At 38.9% G+C, this 19,150-nt stretch overlaps 3 protein-coding genes and 11 non-coding genes across 14 annotated transcripts; all 14 read right to left on the bottom strand.

Annotated features, from left to right (window-relative positions):
- Positions 1-120: 120 nt before the first annotated feature.
- LOC145222707 (uncharacterized) lies at positions 121-1,672 on the bottom strand. The gene is made up of 4 exons (XM_080088887.1): positions 1,651-1,672; positions 1,343-1,504; positions 1,137-1,241; positions 121-269 (listed from the first exon to the last, which is right to left on the bottom strand). The coding sequence occupies exons 1-4, from the start codon at positions 1,670-1,672 to the stop codon at positions 121-123; spliced, it is 438 nt and encodes a 145-aa protein (XP_079945013.1).
- A 311-nt stretch (positions 1,673-1,983) lies between these two features.
- LOC145222706 (uncharacterized) lies at positions 1,984-6,703 on the bottom strand. Its single transcript, XM_080088886.1, has 4 exons — positions 6,646-6,703; positions 6,007-6,165; positions 5,798-5,902; positions 1,984-2,132 (listed from the first exon to the last, which is right to left on the bottom strand). The coding sequence occupies exons 1-4, from the start codon at positions 6,701-6,703 to the stop codon at positions 1,984-1,986; spliced, it is 471 nt and encodes a 156-aa protein (XP_079945012.1).
- Positions 6,704-7,736: 1,033 nt separating this feature from the next.
- On the bottom strand, positions 7,737-8,642 carry LOC145222705 (uncharacterized; the record flags this gene model as incomplete). The annotated part of the gene is made up of 3 exons (XM_080088885.1): positions 7,737-7,873; positions 7,974-8,129; positions 8,597-8,642. Coding segments are annotated over 3 exons (339 nt in total), but the record flags the coding sequence as incomplete, so codon positions are not given.
- Positions 8,643-12,547: 3,905 nt separating this feature from the next.
- On the bottom strand, positions 12,548-12,630 carry Trnal-uaa (transfer RNA leucine (anticodon UAA)). Its single transcript has one exon. It is a non-coding gene; the product is annotated as a tRNA-Leu (tRNA).
- A 398-nt stretch (positions 12,631-13,028) lies between these two features.
- Positions 13,029-13,111, bottom strand: Trnal-uaa (transfer RNA leucine (anticodon UAA)). The gene has a single exon. It is a non-coding gene; the product is annotated as a tRNA-Leu (tRNA).
- A 593-nt stretch (positions 13,112-13,704) lies between these two features.
- Trnas-gcu (transfer RNA serine (anticodon GCU)) lies at positions 13,705-13,786 on the bottom strand. Its single transcript has one exon. It is a non-coding gene; the product is annotated as a tRNA-Ser (tRNA).
- Positions 13,787-13,992: 206 nt separating this feature from the next.
- Trnal-uaa (transfer RNA leucine (anticodon UAA)) lies at positions 13,993-14,075 on the bottom strand. The gene has a single exon. It is a non-coding gene; the product is annotated as a tRNA-Leu (tRNA).
- Positions 14,076-14,851: 776 nt separating this feature from the next.
- Positions 14,852-14,934, bottom strand: Trnal-uaa (transfer RNA leucine (anticodon UAA)). The gene has a single exon. It is a non-coding gene; the product is annotated as a tRNA-Leu (tRNA).
- Positions 14,935-15,712: 778 nt separating this feature from the next.
- Trnal-uaa (transfer RNA leucine (anticodon UAA)) lies at positions 15,713-15,795 on the bottom strand. Its single transcript has one exon. It is a non-coding gene; the product is annotated as a tRNA-Leu (tRNA).
- A 400-nt stretch (positions 15,796-16,195) lies between these two features.
- On the bottom strand, positions 16,196-16,278 carry Trnal-uaa (transfer RNA leucine (anticodon UAA)). The gene has a single exon. It is a non-coding gene; the product is annotated as a tRNA-Leu (tRNA).
- Positions 16,279-17,054: 776 nt separating this feature from the next.
- Trnal-uaa (transfer RNA leucine (anticodon UAA)) lies at positions 17,055-17,137 on the bottom strand. The gene has a single exon. It is a non-coding gene; the product is annotated as a tRNA-Leu (tRNA).
- A 111-nt stretch (positions 17,138-17,248) lies between these two features.
- Positions 17,249-17,330, bottom strand: Trnas-gcu (transfer RNA serine (anticodon GCU)). The gene has a single exon. It is a non-coding gene; the product is annotated as a tRNA-Ser (tRNA).
- Positions 17,331-18,400: 1,070 nt separating this feature from the next.
- Trnal-uaa (transfer RNA leucine (anticodon UAA)) lies at positions 18,401-18,483 on the bottom strand. The gene has a single exon. It is a non-coding gene; the product is annotated as a tRNA-Leu (tRNA).
- Positions 18,484-18,883: 400 nt separating this feature from the next.
- On the bottom strand, positions 18,884-18,966 carry Trnal-uaa (transfer RNA leucine (anticodon UAA)). Its single transcript has one exon. It is a non-coding gene; the product is annotated as a tRNA-Leu (tRNA).
- Between the last annotated feature and the right edge of the window lie 184 nt (positions 18,967-19,150).

The raw sequence follows: 19,150 nt of genomic DNA, 5'->3' as shown, positions 1-19,150 counted from the left end.
TTTAATGTAGCAAAGTTTTAATGAATGTAAGACCGCAATTACATGTACTTTGATATGCAAGTTAACAATCGCTAAAATTTGTCTTTGCAGTCGCAGGTTGTGCACCCCTCATGTAAACAATCAGTTACCTTCTTCAGTTACGATGTCGAGGCGACAGGTTGAAGGCCGCGTACAAGCTTGAGTCATGCCCGTGGGATTGTTGTAACACTGATCAGGGCGGACATTATTCAACCCGCTATAATCGTGGCAAACATAGCAGTCCACTGGAACTGAAAAAATTGTTAAACAAAATTAACTTAAAATTGTAAAGTATAATAGTAAGAGTTACTCTGGTTAATGTATACAACTCTATTTTGTAACAAATAAATAAAACAAACAAAATTATTTTAAAAATTATACACATAAAATCCGAATTTTTGTTTTTGTGTTATATAGTACAACCACATATTGTGCAATACTGTCACTAAGTTTGTGCTGCACCCTTTCTTCCGGCGTCTGAAATTATTCAACAGGGTTTTTTGGGGTTTTGGGTTTTTTTTTTCTGTTAAACCCCACCATCTTCCTCTAACACGGATAGCTTTTAGGTCTCAACTTCACCGCTTCCACCAACGTGTCCCCAGTTTCGATGTCCGAATACGCAAACCTCACCCTCCAAAGTGAGTCCCTGCCACATAACGCTTATAGTAACGGTGTAGCTGCAGTGCGTTTACCATGTATCCACCATTTGTGCCCTCAAAAATTTTTAACGCGCTTTATACCGCCTTACCATTGCGCAGATATTTCCGGCTTGGTGAATGATTTAGCACAACTGTGCTGATACGCAACTAAATAGCTTACTTATGAATTACTCAAAAACTAGCTTTTTTATGGCAGATTAAATGTAGCAAGAAAACAACATAAATTTCCTTCTGTAAGGTGGTAAAAGAACGCGACCAATACAAAGAAAGCTAATACCATGTTCATTTCTCATGCGGATTTAAAATTTAAAATAAAGCTGTATGTTGTAAAAAACAAACTGCCAGAAAATAAACTGCAAACACGTTTTAGGAACATACTATAATCCACTGTAACATAAATTGATTTTGTTTTCAGACGAAAACACTACTTAATTGCACAATGCTTTTGTTTTAACGAACCTGCATTACTGCAGTCAGTCCCGTTAAATCCATGGTTACACACGCATATGCCTTCAATGCATTTTCCGTTTCCACTACAACCAAAAGCACAATCCGTAAGATTACCTGTACAAAAAGCACACTTTGGGCAAAAGTCAAAATTATGGGATAGCTTTAACGCATCTGAGTTTTTGCATCAAAAATACAGTGGTAAATAGCCTGTTTACTTGTAGGTTGGTTGTTGCAACCATCAGTGCTGCACACAGATGTGCATATTGTTCTTTTAACCGATGAGAAGAAGTATGAATCAGTATAGGTAGTACACTGGAGCCCGTGTGCCTCGGTTTCACCCCAGTTTCCGCAAGTTCTGCTAATCCGTTTAAAAGAACCTGCAAAAGATTTAGATAAACCTGACTATTATTCTTTTTTTTAGATCAACAAAAAATAAATATAAACTGGCTATACAAAAATTAAAAAAATATTGTTTTTGGTAGAACAAAACAATAAATGCAGAAATGTAGGCACAGTTTGTTACTTAGTAAACCAGGGGTGCACATTTTTGTTGGTATGACGGCGGCGTCACCGCTGCTTATTTTACCAACGGCCGTAAAGTGCCGTAACGTTTTTAATTATCCCATTTATGGTGCCTGAAAGTGTGGACACAGTCAATGTAGAAAAGTATGTCGCGTAAGGCTACTGGGTCTGTTGGACAAAACATTTTAGTCCACAGAACCCTTTAAAACCAGTTTTTAATGTAGCAAGGTTTTAGTCAATACAATACGGCCATTACACATATTTTGGTATACAAGTTAATAGTCGCATAAATTTGTCTTTGCAGTTGCAGGTTGTGCACCCGTCATGTAAACTATCAGTTACCTTCTTCAGTTATGATTTTGAGGCGACAGGTTGAAGGCCGCCTGCAAGCTTGTATCGTGTCCGTGGGATTGTTGTAACACTGATCAGGGTTAGAGTCATCAAGCCCGTTAGAATCCTGGCAAACATAGCAGTCCACCGGAACTGAAAAATATATTAAACAAAATTAACTTAAAATTGCAATGCATAATAGTAAGAGTTACTCTGGTTAATGTATACAACTCTATTTTGTTACAAACAAATTAAATAAACAAAATTATTTTAAAAATTATACTCATAAAAATCCAAATTTTTGTTTTTGTGCCATGTTTTGTGTTATATATAGTACAATCACATATTGTGTAATACTGTTACTAAGTTTGTGCTACGTCCTTGCTTCCGGCGCCTGTAACTATTCAACAGGGTTTTTTTTTTTTTTTAGGTAAACCCAACCCTCTTCCTCTAACACGGATAGCTTTAAGGTCCCAACTTGACTGGTTCCACCAACGTGACCCCAGTCTCGATGTCCAAATGCGCCAAACTCACCCTCCAATGTAAGTCCCTGCCTCATAACCCTTATAGTAATGGTGTAGCTGCAGCGTGTTTACCATCTAACCACCAATTGTGCCCTCAGTAATATTGTCGCGCTTTATAACGTCTTAACTTTGGGCAGATCTTTCCGGCTTGGTGAATAATTCAGCGCAACTGAATCACCTGGCAAAATAAACTCAACCCAAACCCAATTCAGCAGCTTACTCATAAATACCTTACTTAAATACCAGTTGTTTTTACCGTATGTTACATCTTATTTGCCAGCAATTGCCGATTTCTATTGATTCCCGCTTTTCCTCACTGCCACTTGTGTTGTAATCTATTACGTTGTGTGACGTAATAATCGACTGCCAGTTTTGTGTGATAACGCAACGTGGTTTAGTTCTTTTCGTTGTTGACTTCTGTGGAGCACGGTGCTGCGTCGGTTGTATTAGACAAGCCGTTTATTGCCCTGTTGACGATTATTGGTGAGTCACTTTGTATGTATATATATGTTTAATGACTCCAAATTGTGAATTACTATAATGAATGCGAACTTAACTGTAATGACTTAAAATGTCATTTCGCTTTGTAATAGTTGTACTGCACGTGTAGTTGGGTTCATTCAAGTTGCTAAAGTTGTAATTGTTTACGCAGCGTTCTTGTACGATACCCACGTGTTCGTGATTTTTCTACCCTGTTGCTCTACAGTCTACATCAAAATCCATAGAAAACACAAGTTGTCGCACGCCATAGAAAACACAAGTTGTGGGGATGAAAATGGGGCGAAATTAGCGCGAATTTTGCATTGCGCCTTATGGGGCCGATTTATAAAATGATTAATTTGGATACTTTTGCGGTGTTTGATTTTGCAATTTCTGCAAAATTTTGAATAAAAATATAACTACGCTCAACTTATAATGTTTAAATGGAACTGATGAACATGAAATAGAGTTTAAATTAGGTTTTAGCGGGTAAATTTTCCAGTAGATATACATGTAGCCTACTTAAGTCCCGAAAGATAAAAAGGTTGTGATGTATATTCATCTAAAATTGGAATAAATAGTTTGACCATGGTCTTCCAAGGTCAGAAAAGTCATGACGTAATAGTGACGTCATCGTTTATTTACTGCATTTTGACGCTTTTAGCTCATACTGAATTTTGAAAGCTTTTGGTACTACCTTTAAAGGTGTTGCACAATCTTTCCCTCTTTTTTTAATTTTTTTGAAAGATATTTGACACTTTTTAGTGATAAAAATATTTGTTGCATTAATTAAGGTCTATATACCATGTTGAATATGTGTACTGTCATATGCAACACAACCACAAGAAAAAATGCAATATAAACAAATACAACTAACATTGATGCATAAAACAACCAATATCAACAAAATTGTTAAATCTTCTTGAATCTATTCACCTGTACAGCACAAAAAGTCTCGTGGGAAATTTTGCATCCAAAGTGGCACTTTTTTTATTTATTTCAGTTTCAGCTGATACTTCCCACAATACATGTTATGTGAGGATATCACAAAAAATCCAAATGATTTCATTAAGGGCATAAAATAACATGCAAGAATTATTAGCAATTTTCAAAATTGGTGATTCCATAAAATCAAAAAAGTCAAAACTTAAGAGACACACTGCACAGTATGACATGTTTTTTTGAAGCTTCATAAACTCAAACATAGTAGTTAAATAAAGTCCAATAGATCCTGTGTCAGCCTTCTAAATGTCACAAAATTACATTTAAATCAATGAATGTTATTTGTCTTTCCATCTTGTTATGCATTACTATTTTATGTCATTATTTGTGTCTGTTTTAATCAAAATTGTTGCAAAATAAAACATTGGCATTTATGTTTTACTTTTTCTGAGTCTATATGCCTGTTGGTATTGCAAGCCAGGAGCCATGCCAAACAGCAACTTCTTACACAGGTTTGGTGCGATGGGATACTAGATAATTCTTCTTCAGTAAGGATACTTTGAAATCAACGGCTTGTTCTTTTAAAAGCCCACCCATCCACCAGTTTCTTCATTATATTGGTGCACTTAACTGGCCACCAAACCACTTTTTTTACTATTTTAAGTTGCAAGTTTATATATATGCACTTTATTCATCTTATCATAGAACTGTTAAATGTATTGCAAATTTCTGTAGGTTTGCACTTTTTCCAGTAGCAAAAAAAGTAAGTATACCGTTAACCTAAATAAAGACTTTAAAAAGTATAACTTTGATAAACAAACTGCTTTGGTAACACTTATATTTCTAAGTTTTTGAAATATCTGTTCAGTCAACATTTTTTATTACTAAAAACGGTCGGGATCATTTATGTTTACTACACTTTATTCACAAATTTGCTAGCAAACGATGCAGAAAAATTTTTTCGCTAAACTATTGCCAATAAAACTGCTTTCCTGCAAACATTGTATGTTGCCTAGCAACCAATGACGTCATTTTTACGTCACGCATAAATTTTCTTGTCAGCAAGGCAATTTAGAAATAGAAAATATTTAGTCGTTAAGCCAGGTTATTGAAAACAACATCCAAAACCCTATCCTTTGCGTTGTTAAAAGCGTGCAAAGTCGCCCCATTTCACGCTCCATGAATTCTCGTGCGACAACTTGTGTTTGATAGATAGACTTTGGTCTACATAGCTTGGTAAGCATTGTGTATGACGTCATAATGACATACTGTGGTCTCATGGTTTGTTGTGTATGTAGGTGTGTGACAGTGATTTCTGGGATTTTCTCATGTTATATGTTTTCTTCCGGTTTCCATAACAGTTGGTGGGCTTTAATTTACTTTCCTACATTTAAAGCGCATGTGCTAATGCAATGTTTTTGTAGAAACCATTTCCTATCGTTTCCATCGTCTGCTACCGTCCTCTTTGTTCTTCATTAAATTTGTTTGCACAATAAGATCTACAAAACCCCCTATATGTATGGACAACTTGTCGGAGGCCATTAGGAATCGCGTTTCTGCGTCGTGTCACGTTCCGCGCTATAACCGGGGCGCGTTCACGGGACGTTACACCGTAGCAATGTAGCAAGAAAACAAAAAATACCTTCTGCAAAGCGAAAAAATAATGCGACCAACACAGCATAAACTAGCACCATATTCATTCTAATGCGGTTTTAAAATACAAACTGAAACTGTATGCTGTAAAAAGCAAATTGCAAGAAAATAAACTGAAAACACGTTTTAGGAACATACCGAACCCACTTCAACCTAAATTGTTGTTTTTTTTCAACGAAAACACCACTTTATCGCACAATACTTTTATGTTTAACAAACTTTCATAGCTGCAGTCAGTCCCGTTAAATCCATGGTCACACACGCAGATGCCTTCAATACATTGTCCGTTTCCACTACAACCCAAATCACAATTCGTAAGATTACCTGTAACAAAAAGGCACACTTTGGGCAAAAGTCTAAATTCTGGGATAGCTTTATCGCATCTAAGTTTTTGCATCAAAAAATACAGTGGTAAATAGCCTATTTACTTGCAGGTTGGTTGTTGCAACCATCGGTGCTGCACACGGATGTACATGTTGTTCTTTTAACTGATGAGAAGAAGTAGAAGGAACTGATAGTACACTGGAACCCATGTGTATCGGTTTCACCACTGTTTCCACAAGCTCTTCTAATTCGCTTAATAGAACCTGGAAAAGATTTAGATAAACCTGACTATTACTTTATTTTAAATCATTAAAAAATAAATATAAACTGGCTATAAAAAAATTTAACAAATATTGTTTTTGGTAGAACAAAACAATAATTGCAGAAATGTGGGCCACAGTTTGTTACTTAGTAAACTAGAGGTGCACAATATTTTTGCTATAACGATTGCGTCATCGTTTCTTAATTTAATAAAACGACCACCAAATGACTCAACTTTCTGGTGCCTGAAAGTGTGCACACAATCAACGTTCAAAAGTATGTCGCGTAAGGCTACTGGGTCTGCTGAACAAAACCTTTTAGCCCCACAAAATCCTTTGAGACTAGTTTTTAATGTAGCAAAGTTTTAATGAATATAAGACCGCAATTACATGTACTTTGATTTTTTGATTCCAAGTTAACAATCGCTAAAATTTGTCTTTGCAGTCGCAGCTTGTGCACCCCTCATGTAAACCATCAGTTACCTTCTTCAGTCACGATTTCGAGGCGACAGGTTGAAGGCCGCGTGCAAGTTTGAATCATGCCCGCAGGATTGTTGTAACATGCATTAAGGCGGACATTATTTTTGTGCTGCACCCTTTCTTTCCGCGCCTAAAACTTTTAACAGGGTTTACTTGGCGTTATTTTCCCCCCTTTTGGACCCAATCCTCTTTCCCTTACACCAGCGGTTCCCAAACTTTTTCATATTTTTTTCAAAACGGTCCCTTTGCCATTATTTTGAGGGCTCGCGGTCCTTGTGCCTACATATGTATTTCATAAAAACGAAAGTTGATTTCAGGATTTTAGCTAGTTATGCAAAGTTGCGCATAAAAGTCATCCAAACACAGCTTGTGCATCACAGACAAGACAAATGCACTACAATTGTGCGCGAACAATTACATTTTTGATAGTTATCATTCAATAAAGGCTATTGTTAAGCAATGGAGACAGTTGATTCTCAATTCTACTTTGATTTAAACTTATTTAGTGGCACAAACTGACGCCAAATAAGATTATAGAATTACTTCAACCGCTTCGCGGTCCCCCCAAAATTGCCTCACGGACCCGCTGCCTTACACGGATGTTTAGCTTTAATGTCCCAACTTGACTGGTTCCACCAACGCTGCCCCCCAGTCTCGATGTCTAAATGCGCCAACCTCACCTTCCAAAGTGAGTCCCTGCCACAAAACGCTTGTAGTAATGGTTAAGCTGCAGCGCGTTTACCATCAAAACAACGAATTGTCTCCTCAACAATATTGTCGCACTTTATGATTCTTAACTTGCGCAGGTGAATGATTTAGCGCAATTGTGCTGCTACGATTTGCTTCAGCCGGCGAAATAAACTCAACCCAAACACAACTCAATTTACGGTAGGTTAAATGTAGCAAGAAAACATAAGAAATTACCTTGTACAAGGTGAAAAAGGAACGCGACCAACACAACATAAACTAACACCATATTCATTTCCGATGCGGTTTTAAAATACAAACTATACGAAATTAAACTGCAAACACGTTTTAGGAACATACTATAACCCACTTTTGCCTTGGGTTTATTTTTTTTAGACGAATACCACTTACATGCACAAGGCTTTTATGTTTAACGAACCTTCATAGCTGCAGTCAGTCCCGTTAAATCCTTCGTCACACACGCAGATGCCTTCAATACATTTGCCGTTTCCACTACAACCAAAAGCACAATCCGTAAGATTACCTGTAACAAAAGGCACACTTTGTGCAAAAGTCTAAATTCTGGGATAGCTTTTACGCATCCATTTTTTTCTGCATCAAAAAATGGAGTGGTAGAAATTTACTTGCAGGCTGGTTGTTGCAACCATCAGTGCTGCACAGAGATGTACATGTTGTTCTTTCATCCGATGATAGGAAAGAGGAACTGGTAGTACATTGGAGCGCATGTGTATCGGTTTCACCACTTTTTCCACAACCCCTGCTAATTTCCTGAAAAGAACCTGCAAAAGATTTTGATAAACATGAATGTTGTTTTATATTTTAAATCGTCAAACTATAAAGAAAAACTGACAATACAACGATTCAATTATTTGCTAAACAAACAAATATTATTTTTGGTTGTACAAATAACGTTTTGCAGAAATGTGGGCCACAGTTTGTCAGTTAGTAAACTAGAGGTGCACAATCTTTTTGTTGTAACGGTCGCGTCACCGTTTCTTATTTCAAGTGTCTCAACGTACTGGTGCCTGAAAGTGTGCACACAATCAAAGTTCAAAAGCGTAAGGCTACTGGGTCTGCTGGACAAAACCTTTCAGCCATACAGAATTCTTTAAGACCAGTTTTTAAGGCAGCAAGGTTTTAATCAATATAAGACCGCCATTACATATACTTTGATGTACAAGTTAAGACGCCTAAATTTGTTTTCGTTGTCGCAGGTTGTGCAACTCTGACGTAAACCATCAGTTACCTTCTTCAGCTACGATTTCGAGGCGACAGGTTGAAGGCGAAGTACAAATTTAATTCATCTCCGCGGGTTTATTGTAACACGGATCAGGGTTAGAATCATTCAACCCGCTATTATCATGGCAAAGATAGCAGTTCACTTGACCTGAAAAATATGTCAAACAACAATTTTAATTTGCAATGTAGGGGAAAGTCGTGTAATTTGGACCACTTAAGTTCAAACCTTCATAACATATAAAGTAGTCGTTCAAATAAAGGGCGGTTCATGTGATTCGTTAAGTTATGACGCTAAGTATTCATTTGCAAAAAGGCAATGTTTGGATATTAACGTAAAAAGAGTAAAAGGCATTTAAAATTTTTTCGCGAAGTGGTCCATTTTACACGCATAGTGTGTAATTTGGACCAAAGTCGTGTGTAAAATGGACCACTTAAAATCCGTGCGATTTCTCTTCCATAAGTTCTTCAAAACGAACGTTAACAGCCTCAGATACCAAACTAGTCAAGATTTTAATATATTACCACTATGTTTCACAAAATATTTGAATTTGAATGAATGAAATCAAAAATGGGATAAAAAGGTAAAATAAAAAAACATCTTAAACATAAAAAGGCCATAAATGGAATTACTAAGATAGCTTAAATGAAAGAAAACTCGCAGAACACTGCAAAACAGCACCACGGCAAATTAAAGCAATAATTGGTAAACCAAAACATAATCAATGTAAATCCTGCACTGAGCTTTATTATCAGCTGCCCGGTCCAAATTACACACTTTTACACGCAATTTTTTTACCCAATCTATTTTACTTTTGGAAAGTGTTAGTTTGGAGTTTGGCGGCCGTAAACCTTATATTAAGTCTTCTTTACATCTGTATAAAAGATATTTTGCCACCTTGCGTATATTCCGAAATATAAGCAAGTTCCAAATTACACGCAGGGTCCAAATTACACGACTTTCCCCTACAATATTAGATTTATTAAATAAGAGTTATTCTGGTTTACATATGTAACTCTCACATATGTAAAGATTTCTAACGAACAATATAAAAAACATTTTTTCAAGTGACGAGCATCAAAATGCAAATAGTTGACTGAAAAATAACCCAATAATAATTACTTACTCATTTTAATACCTAAATTACTTACTGACTACTTATCTATGCGTTTCTAATGACTGGTTTTATACCAAGAAAACATAAGACATTACCTTGTGCAAGGTGAAAAAATAATGTAAAGAACACAACATAAACTAACACCATATTTATTTCCAAAGCAGTTTCAAGTTACAAACTGAAACTGTATGCTGTAGAAACAAACTGCATAAAATTAAACTGCAAACACGTAGGAATATAACGTAATCCACTAGAACCTCAATCGTTTTATTTCTTTTTTTATACAACTAATGCTTGTGGTTTTTAAACATTTGAAAGCTTGAATCTAAAACATCCTAACTGCAGTAGAGAAGGCCTGACTTTAGGCATTGTCACTTTGTAAAGTCCTTACTTCCGTGAATGTCGATTGGGAATGACCTGACTTGGGTGATTGTTAATTTGGAAATTGACGTTCGTGATTTTCGATTAGGAAACGCCTGAATGTAATAGAAACGTACTGACTTCCTTGATTGTCGATTGGGAAAGGCCCGACTGCAATATAGAAGGCCTGGCTGCATAGGAGAAGGTGGACTTTAAGATTGTTGATTTCAGAAGCCATGGCTTGAGTGATTGTTAAATGAGAATGGCTCGAATACAATGGGAAAGACCCGACTTCCTTGACTGTCAATTAGAAAGGACCTGACTTTAGGGAATGTGCATTACGGAAGCCCTGACTAGAGTGATTGTTGTTTGGTATAAAGACCTGAATTTCACTTTCGTGGTAGTTGATTGGGAAAGGCCTAACTACAATAGAAACAGCCTGACTTTAATAGGATTGTTGGTTAAGAAAGGCCTGACGTAGGTAATTGTTGATTGGGAAAGGAATAACTTTTAGTTTCGTCTGTCGATTGGGAAAGGAATAACTTCTAGTTTCGTCTGTCGATTGCGAAAGGACTGACTGCAATAGAAAAGGCCTGTCTTCCGTAATTGTCGATTAAATTTTCTCTTCCTTAATACCATTAGATTTTCGAAAGATCGGCATTTTTATACATCATGTATAAGTAATTTAGGAAACAATGGGCAAAATCATATGACTACATGATCAGGTACTTCTTAAAGTTCTCTAGTGCCTAAGTTAAGTTAATAACCAATAAAGACTTACCTTGGAAAGGTTGCCAAAATGAAGAGACCAACGGGGCGGAAGCAAACACCACATTAGCCTACTTGAGAAAGCATGAAAATCCTGCAGAAACAACCTAAAAGTAAATAGGTCACCCAATATGACAAAAAAATTCGATGGCAATAATATATACCCTTCTATAACGTTACGTATGGCTCTTGCACCAAAACATTGAGGTAGGGGTCACTTAACTTTATAAGACTGAACCTCCGTAAGTCTTCTACAATCTTATTTGTAGTCTGACAATGCGCCTCTTCAACTGTAGATGAAAAGTTTGAGTGTTATCTCTATCGAGCAATTCATTTTTTTGTGTTTTCTGAGATAGTCATTATTATTAAGATATAACTGTGCTTTTACAGAAATCGTCCTGAACCTATTTGAATAAGAACTGAGGATGCCATTTATCGGCGAAATCGATATTATTTATTGAAAATACTTTGCAACACGAAAAACACAGATTGATTTAGGTGTACTGAAAGCTTCAGTTTGTTAAATGGTCTTGGATAAAATTGTTACTGCTGGTAGATATCATATTGCTTACTATTATTGCCTAATTTGGTTTGTAGATTGGGGCAATTGGCTTTTGATTAATTTATTGGATTGTAGGTTGGGCTATTTGTTATTCCAGAACCTGCATAGATGCATAATCATATTTGCTGTTTAACCATTAGAATTTACTTTTCCATGCTCCAAAGTGATTACCTATAGCTTATAGTGTGCCTTAAGGCAGTGGTTCCCAACCTATGGGTCGCGACCCAAAGTTGGGTCGCCTGACCATTTTGTTGGGTCGCTTGTTTTAGTGACAATAAGAATATCTACTTTATGACTTCGCCTCATAGCGTTACTTTTATATTACCCAGGGCTTTACATTGTTGCCCAATAACAACTTCATCACAACTTGTCGTGATAATGGTTAAAACTGTTTGTGACGTCATAAAGTGATGTGTTAGCTCACAGTATAGCGTTGTCTGGCTAATAATGCCTCGTTAGCTCCAAGTTCGGAATAAATGGAAATGTTTGGTCGTAAAAAACAACAGCGTTTGTTCGTTATAAGGTTATTGGTTTGCTAAACTGGCGTAGTACTTTTCAAAAACCTTTCTCAACTTACAGACAAAAATACAACTAAAATAGCATGTTCATGGGTCGCGAGAAACCACAAAACTAAATTTTGGTAAGTATTTGGGTCGCGTTAAACAAAGGTTGGGAACCACTGCCTTAAGGCACCAGAGCTTAGGCCTGTATGTCTGGAATCAAGGAAGAGCAGTAGCGCTGCCAAAACAAATAAAACCTTGAGAAGGGATGAACTACATGAAAGGGTGTGGTGTTCGAACGCAGGCGGACAACTGTCCATTGGAACTTAAGTCCAACGCTTAACCACTCGGCCAACCCAGTGACGATCAGGGGCAATTTGATGGCCTAATGATAATACGAAATCAATGGATTAGCAGTCCATCGCCTTAACCACTCGGCCACCTCGTCCAGACGAAGGCCAATTTCCAATTCAAGCAGTGTGTTTGATGTACGAGACACTCCACTTGAAAATAAATGTTGTCATTCAGCAGAAATTTGACAAACATCTCTGTACAAAATGTAAGATAAATGTACAATTTCGTCAGTTTTCCACTCGAGCACACATCAGATCGATAGCACTCATGCAGAACATGCAACAAAAATAACAACAATTTACTGGGTGTGGGGTTCGAACCCACGCGGACAACTGTCCATTGGAACTTAAGTCCAACGCCTTAACCACTCGGCCAACCCAGTGACGATCAAGGGCCAGTTGATTGCCAAATGATAAAACGAAATCCAATCACGAACTCTCAAAACTTAACATAGGGCCAGATTAAACAACCAAAAAGAGTACCAAGGTTGATACGACGCGGATGGGATTCGAACCCACGCGTGCAGAGCACAATGGGTTAGCAGTACATCGACTTAACACACGGCAACTTTGACCCGACGAGGGACAATTTTCCAATTAAAGCAATGTGTTTGATGTACGAAATACTCCACTTGAAAATAAATCTTGTCATTCAGCAGAAGTTTGACAAACATCTCTGTACAAAATGTAAGATAAATGTACAATTTCGTCGCTTTTCCACTCGAGCACACATGAGATCGATGGCACTCATGCAGAACATGCAACATAAATAACAACTATTTACTGGGTGTGGGGTTCGAACCCACGCGGACAACTGTCCATTGGAACTTAAGTCCAACGCCTTAACCACTCGGCCAACCCAGTGACGATCAAGGACAATTTGATTGCCAAATGATAATACGAAATCCAATCACGAACTCTTAAAACTTAACATAGGGCCAGATTAAACAACCAAAAAGAGTATCAAAGATGATACGACGAGGATGGGACTCGAACCCACGCGTGCAGAGCGCAATGGATTAGCAGTGCATCGCCTTAACACTCGGCAACTTTGACCCGACGAAGCCAATTTTCCAATTAAAGCAATGTGTTTGATGTACGAAATACTCCACTTGAAAATAAATCTTGTCATTCAGCAGAAGTTTGACAAACATCTCAGTACAAAATGAAGTACAAATGTACAATTTCGTCAATCTTTTCCACTCGAGCACACATCAGATCGATAGCACTCATGCAGAATATGCAACGAAAATAACAACATTTTACTGGGTGTGGGGTTCGAACGCAGGCGGACAACTGTCCATTGGAACTTAAGTCCAACGCCTTAACCACTCGGCCAACCCAGTGACGATTAAGGGCAATTTGATGGCCCAATGATAATACGAAATCCAATCACGAATTCTCAAAACTTAACATAGTGCAAGATTTAACAACCAAAAAGAGTACCAAAGGTGACACGACGAGGATGGGATTCGAACCCACGCGTGCAGAGCACAATGGATTAGCAGTCCATCGCCTTAACCACTCGGCCACCTCGTCCAGACGAAGGCCAATTTTCCAATTCAAGCAGTGTGTTTGATGTACGAAATACTCCACTTGAAAATAAATCTTGTCATTCAGCAGAAATTTGACAACCATCTCTGTACAAAATGTAAGATAAATGTACAATTTCGTCGGTTTTCCACTCGAGCACACATCAGATCGATGGCACTCATGCAGAACATGCAACAAAAATAACAACTATTTACTGGGTGTGGGGTTCGAACCCACGCGGACAACTGTCCATTGGAACTTAAGTCCAACGCCTTAACCACTCGGCCAACCCAGTGACGATCAAGGGCAATTTGATTGCCAAATGATAATACGAAATCCAATCACGAACTCTTAAAACTTAACATAGGGCCAGATTAAACAACCAAAAAGAGTACCAAAGATGATACGACGAGGATGGGACTCGAACCCACGCGTGCAGAGCACAATGGGTTAGCAGTCCATCGCCTTAACACTCGGCAACTTTGACCCGACGAAGGCCAATTTTCCAATTAAAGCAATGTGTTTGATGTACGAAATACTCCACTTACAAATAAATCTTGTCATTCAGCAGATGTTTGACAAACATCTCTCTACAAAATGAAATACAAATGTACAATTTCGTCAGTCTTTTCCACTCGAGCACACATCAGATCGATAGCAGTCGTGCAGAATATGCAACGAAAATAATGACAATTTACTGGGTGTGGGGTTCGAACGCAGGCGGACAACTGTCCATTGGAACTTAAGTCCAACGCCTTAACCACTCGGCCAACCCAGTGACGATCAGGGACAATTTGATGTCTTAATGATCATACGAAATCAATGGATTAGCAGTCCATCGCCTTAACCACTCGGCCACCTCGTCCAGACGAAGGCCAATTTTCCAATTCAAGCAGTGTGTTTGATGTACGAGACACTCCACTTGAAAATAAATGTTGTCATTCAGCAGAAATTTGACAAACATCTCTGTACAAAATGTAAGATAAATGTACAATTTCGTCAGTTTTCCACTCGAGCACACATGAGATCGATGGCACTCATGCAGAACATGCAACATAAATAACAACTATTTACTGGGTGTGGGGTTCGAACCCACGCGGACAACTGTCCATTGGAACTTAAGTCCAACGCCTTAACCACTCGGCCAACCCAGTGACGATCAAGGGCAATTTGATTGCCAAATGATAATACGAAATCCAATCACGAACTCTTAAAACTTAATATAGGGCCAGATTAAACAACCAAAAAGAGTATCAAAGATGAAACGACGAGGATGGGACTCGAATCCACGCGTGCAGAGCGCAATGGATTAGCAGTGCATCGCCTTAACACTCGGCAACTTTGACCCGACGAAGGCCAATTTTCCAATTAAAGCAATGTGTTTGATGTACGAAATACTCCACTTACAAATAAATCTTGTCATTCAGCAGATGTTTGACAAACATCTCTCTACAAAATGAAATACAAATGTACAATTTCGTCAGTCTTTTCCACTCGAGCACACATCAGATCGATAGCAGTCGTGCAGAATATGCAACGAAAATAATGACAATTTACTGGGTGTGGGGTTCGAACGCAGGCGGACAACTGTCCATTGGAACTTAAGTCAAACGCCTTAACCACTCGGCCAACCCAGTGACGATCAAGGGCAATTTGATGTCTTAATGATAATACGAAATCAATGGATTAGCAGTCCATCGCCTTAACCACTCGGCCACCTCGTCCGGACGAAGGCCAATTTTCCAATTCAAGCAGTGTGTTTGATGTACGAGACACTCCACTTGAAAATAAATGTTGTCATTCAGCAGAAATTTGACAAACATCTCGGTACAAAATGTAAGATAAATGTACAATTTCGTCAGTCTTTTCCACTCGAGCACACATCAGATCGATAGCACTCATGCAGAACATGCAACGAAAATAACAACTATTTACTGGGTGTGGGGTTCGAACCCACGCGGACAACTGTCCATTGGAACTTAAGTCCAACGCCTTAACCACTCGGCCAACCCAGTGACGATCAAGGACAATTTGATTGCCAAATGATAATACGAAATCCAATCACGAACTCTCAAAACTTAACATAGGGCCAGATTAAACAACCAAAAAGAGTACCAATGATGATACGACGAGGATGGGACTCGAACCCACGCGTGCAGAGCACAATGGGTTAGCAGTCCATCGCCTTAACACTCGGCAACTTTGACCCGACGAAGGCCAATTTTCCAATTAAAGCAATGTGTTTGATGTACGAAATACTCCACTTACAAATAAATCTTGTCATTCAGCAGAAGTTTGACAAAAATCTCTGTACAAAATGAAATACAAATGTACAATTTCGTCAGTCTTTTCCACTCGAGCACACATCAGATCGATAGCACTCATGCAGAACATGCAACAAAAATAACAACTATTTACTGGGTGTGGGCTTCGAACCCACGCGGACAACTGTCCATTGGAACTTAAGTCCAACGCCTTAACCACTCGGCCAACCCAGTGACGATCAAGGACAATTTGATTGCCAAATGATAATACGAAATCCAATCACGAACTCTCAAAACTTAACATAGGGCCAGATTAAACAACCAAAAAGAGTACCAATGATGATACGACGAGGATGGGACTCGAACCCACGCGTGCAGAGCACAATGGGTTAGCAGTCCATCGCCTTAACACTCGGCAACTTTGACCCGACGAAGGCCAATTTTCCAATTAAAGCAATGTGTTTGATGTACGAAATACTCCACTTACAAATAAATCTTGTCATTCAGCAGAAGTTTGACAAACATCTCTGTACAAAATGAAATACAAATGTACAATTTCGTCAGTCTTTTCCACTCGAGCACACATCAGATCGATAGCAGTCGAGCAGAATATGCAACGAAAATAATGACAATTTACTGGGTGTGGGGTTCGAACGCAGGCGGACAACTGTCCATTGGAACTTAAGTCCAACGCCTTAACCACTCGGCCAACCCAGTGACGATCAGGGGCAATTTGATGGCCTAATGATAATACGAAATCAATGGATTAGCAGGCCATCGCCTTAACCACTCGGCCACCTCGTCCAGACGAAGGCCAATTTTCCAATTCAAGCAGTGTGTTTGATGTACGAGACACTCCACTTGAAAATAAATGTTGTCATTCAGCAGAAATTTGACAAACATCTCTGTACAATATGTAAGATAAATGTACAATTTCGTCAGTTTTCCACTCGAGCACACATCAGATCGATAGCACTCATGCAGAACATGCAACAAAAATAACAACCATTTACTGGGTGTGGGGTTCGAACCCACGCGGACAACTGTCCATTGGAACTTAAGTCCAACACCTTAACCACTCGGCCAACCCAGTGACGATTAAGGGCAATTTGATGGCCCAATGATAATACGAAATCCAATCACGAATTCTCAAAACTTAACATAGTGCAAGATTTAACAACCAAAAAGAGTACCAAAGGTGACACGACGAGGATGGGACTCGAACCCACGCGTGCAGAGCACAATGGATTAGCAGTCCATCGCCTTAACCACACGGCCACCTCGTCCAGACGAAGGCCAATTTTCCAATTCAAGCAGTGTGTTTGATGTACGAAATACTCCACTTGCAAATAAATGTTGTCATTCAGCAGAAATTTGACAAACATCTCTGTACAAAATCAAATACAAATGTACAATTTCGTCAGTCTTTTCCACTCGAGCACACATCAGATCGATAGCAGTCGTGCAGAATATGCCACGAAAATAACAACAATTTACTTGGTGTGGGGTTCGAACCCACGCGGACAACTGTCCATTGGAACTTAAGTCCAACACCTTAACCACTCGGCCAACCCAGTGACGATTAAGGGCAATTTGATGGCCCAATGATAATACGAAATCCAATCACGAATTCTCAAAACTTAACATAGGGCAAGATTAAACAACCAAAAAAAGTACAAAAGATGATACGACGAGGATGGGATTCGAACCCACGCATGCAGAGCACAATGGATTAGCAGTGCATCGCCTTAACCACTTGGCCACCTCGTCCAGACGAAGGCCAATTTTCCAATTCAAGCAGTGTGTTTGATGTACGAAATACTCCACTTGAAAATAAATCTTGTCATTCAGCAGATGTTTGACAAACATCTCTCTACAAAATGAAATACAAATGTACAATTTCGTCAGTCTTTTCCACTCGAGCACACATCAGATCGATAGCAGTCGTGCAGAATATGCAACGAAAATAATGACAATTTACTGGGTGTGGGGTTCGAACGCAGGCGGACAACTGTCCATTGGAACTTAAGTCCAACGCCTTAACCACTCGGCCAACCCAGTGACGATCAGGGGCAATTTGATGTCTTAATGATAATACGAAATCAATGGATTAGCAGTCCATCGCCTTAACCACTCGGCCACCTCGTCCGGACGAAGGCCAATTTTCCAATTCAAGCAGTGTGTTTGATGTACGAGACACTCCACTTGAAAATAAATGTTGTCATTCAGCAGAAATTTGACAAACATCTCTGTACAAAATGTAAGATAAATGTACAATTTCGTCAGTCTTTTCCACTCGAGCACACATCAGATCGATAGCACTCATGCAGAACATGCAACGAAAATAACAACTATTTACTGGGTGTGGGGTTCGAACCCACGCGGACAACTGTCCATTGGAACTTAAGTCCAACGCCTTAACCACTCGGCCAACCCAGTGACGATCAAGGACAATTTGATTGCCAAATGATAATACGAAATCCAATCACGAACTCTCAAAACTTAACATAGGGCCAGATTAAACAACCAAAAAGAGTACCAATGATGATACGACGAGGATGGGACTCGAACCCACGCGTGCAGAGCACAATGGGTTAGCAGTCCATCGCCTTAACACTCGGCAACTTTGACCCGACGAAGGCCAATTTTCCAATTAAAGCAATGTGTTTGATGTACGAAATACTCCACTTACAAATAAATCTTGTCATTCAGCAGAAGTTTGACAAACATCTCTGTACAAAATGAAATACAAATGTACAATTTCGTCAGTCTTTTCCACTCGAGCACACATCAGATCGATAGCACTCATGCAGAACATGCAACAAAAATAACAACTATTTACTGGGTGTGGGGTTCGAACCCACGCGGACAACTGTCCATTGGAACTTAAGTCCAACGCCTTAACCACTCGGCCAACCCAGTGACGATCAAGGACAATTTGATTGCCAAATGATAATACGAAATCCAATCACGAACTCTCAAAACTTAACATAGGGCCAGATTAAACAACCAAAAAGAGTACCAATGATGATACGACGAGGATGGGACTCGAACCCACGCGTGCAGAGCACAATGGGTTAGCAGTCCATCGCCTTAACACTCGGCA

Source organism: Phallusia mammillata, chromosome 4 (assembly GCF_965637545.1).
Source record: "Phallusia mammillata chromosome 4, kaPhaMamm4.hap1.1, whole genome shotgun sequence".
Lineage (NCBI taxonomy): Eukaryota > Metazoa > Chordata > Ascidiacea > Phlebobranchia > Ascidiidae > Phallusia > Phallusia mammillata.
This window is presented reverse-complemented; position numbering and strand designations above follow the sequence as displayed.

Coding starts and splice junctions, on each gene's coding strand:
- LOC145222707 (XM_080088887.1), bottom strand. CDS start 1,672: ATGTGCACCCCTGGTTTACTAA. Junction 1,242..1,342: donor TTGCAACAACCAACCTACAA/GTAAACAGGCTA, acceptor CTTTTTGTACAG/GTAATCTTACGGATTGTGCT. Junction 270..1,136: donor GACTGACTGCAGTAATGCAG/GTTCGTTAAAAC, acceptor CAATTTTTTCAG/TTCCAGTGGACTGCTATGTT.
- LOC145222706 (XM_080088886.1), bottom strand. CDS start 6,703: ATGATTCAAACTTGCACGCGGCCTTCAACCTGTCGCCTCGAAATCGTG. Junction 5,903..6,006: donor TTGCAACAACCAACCTGCAA/GTAAATAGGCTA, acceptor TTTTTGTTACAG/GTAATCTTACGAATTGTGAT. Junction 2,133..5,797: donor GACTGACTGCAGCTATGAAA/GTTTGTTAAACA, acceptor TATATTTTTCAG/TTCCGGTGGACTGCTATGTT.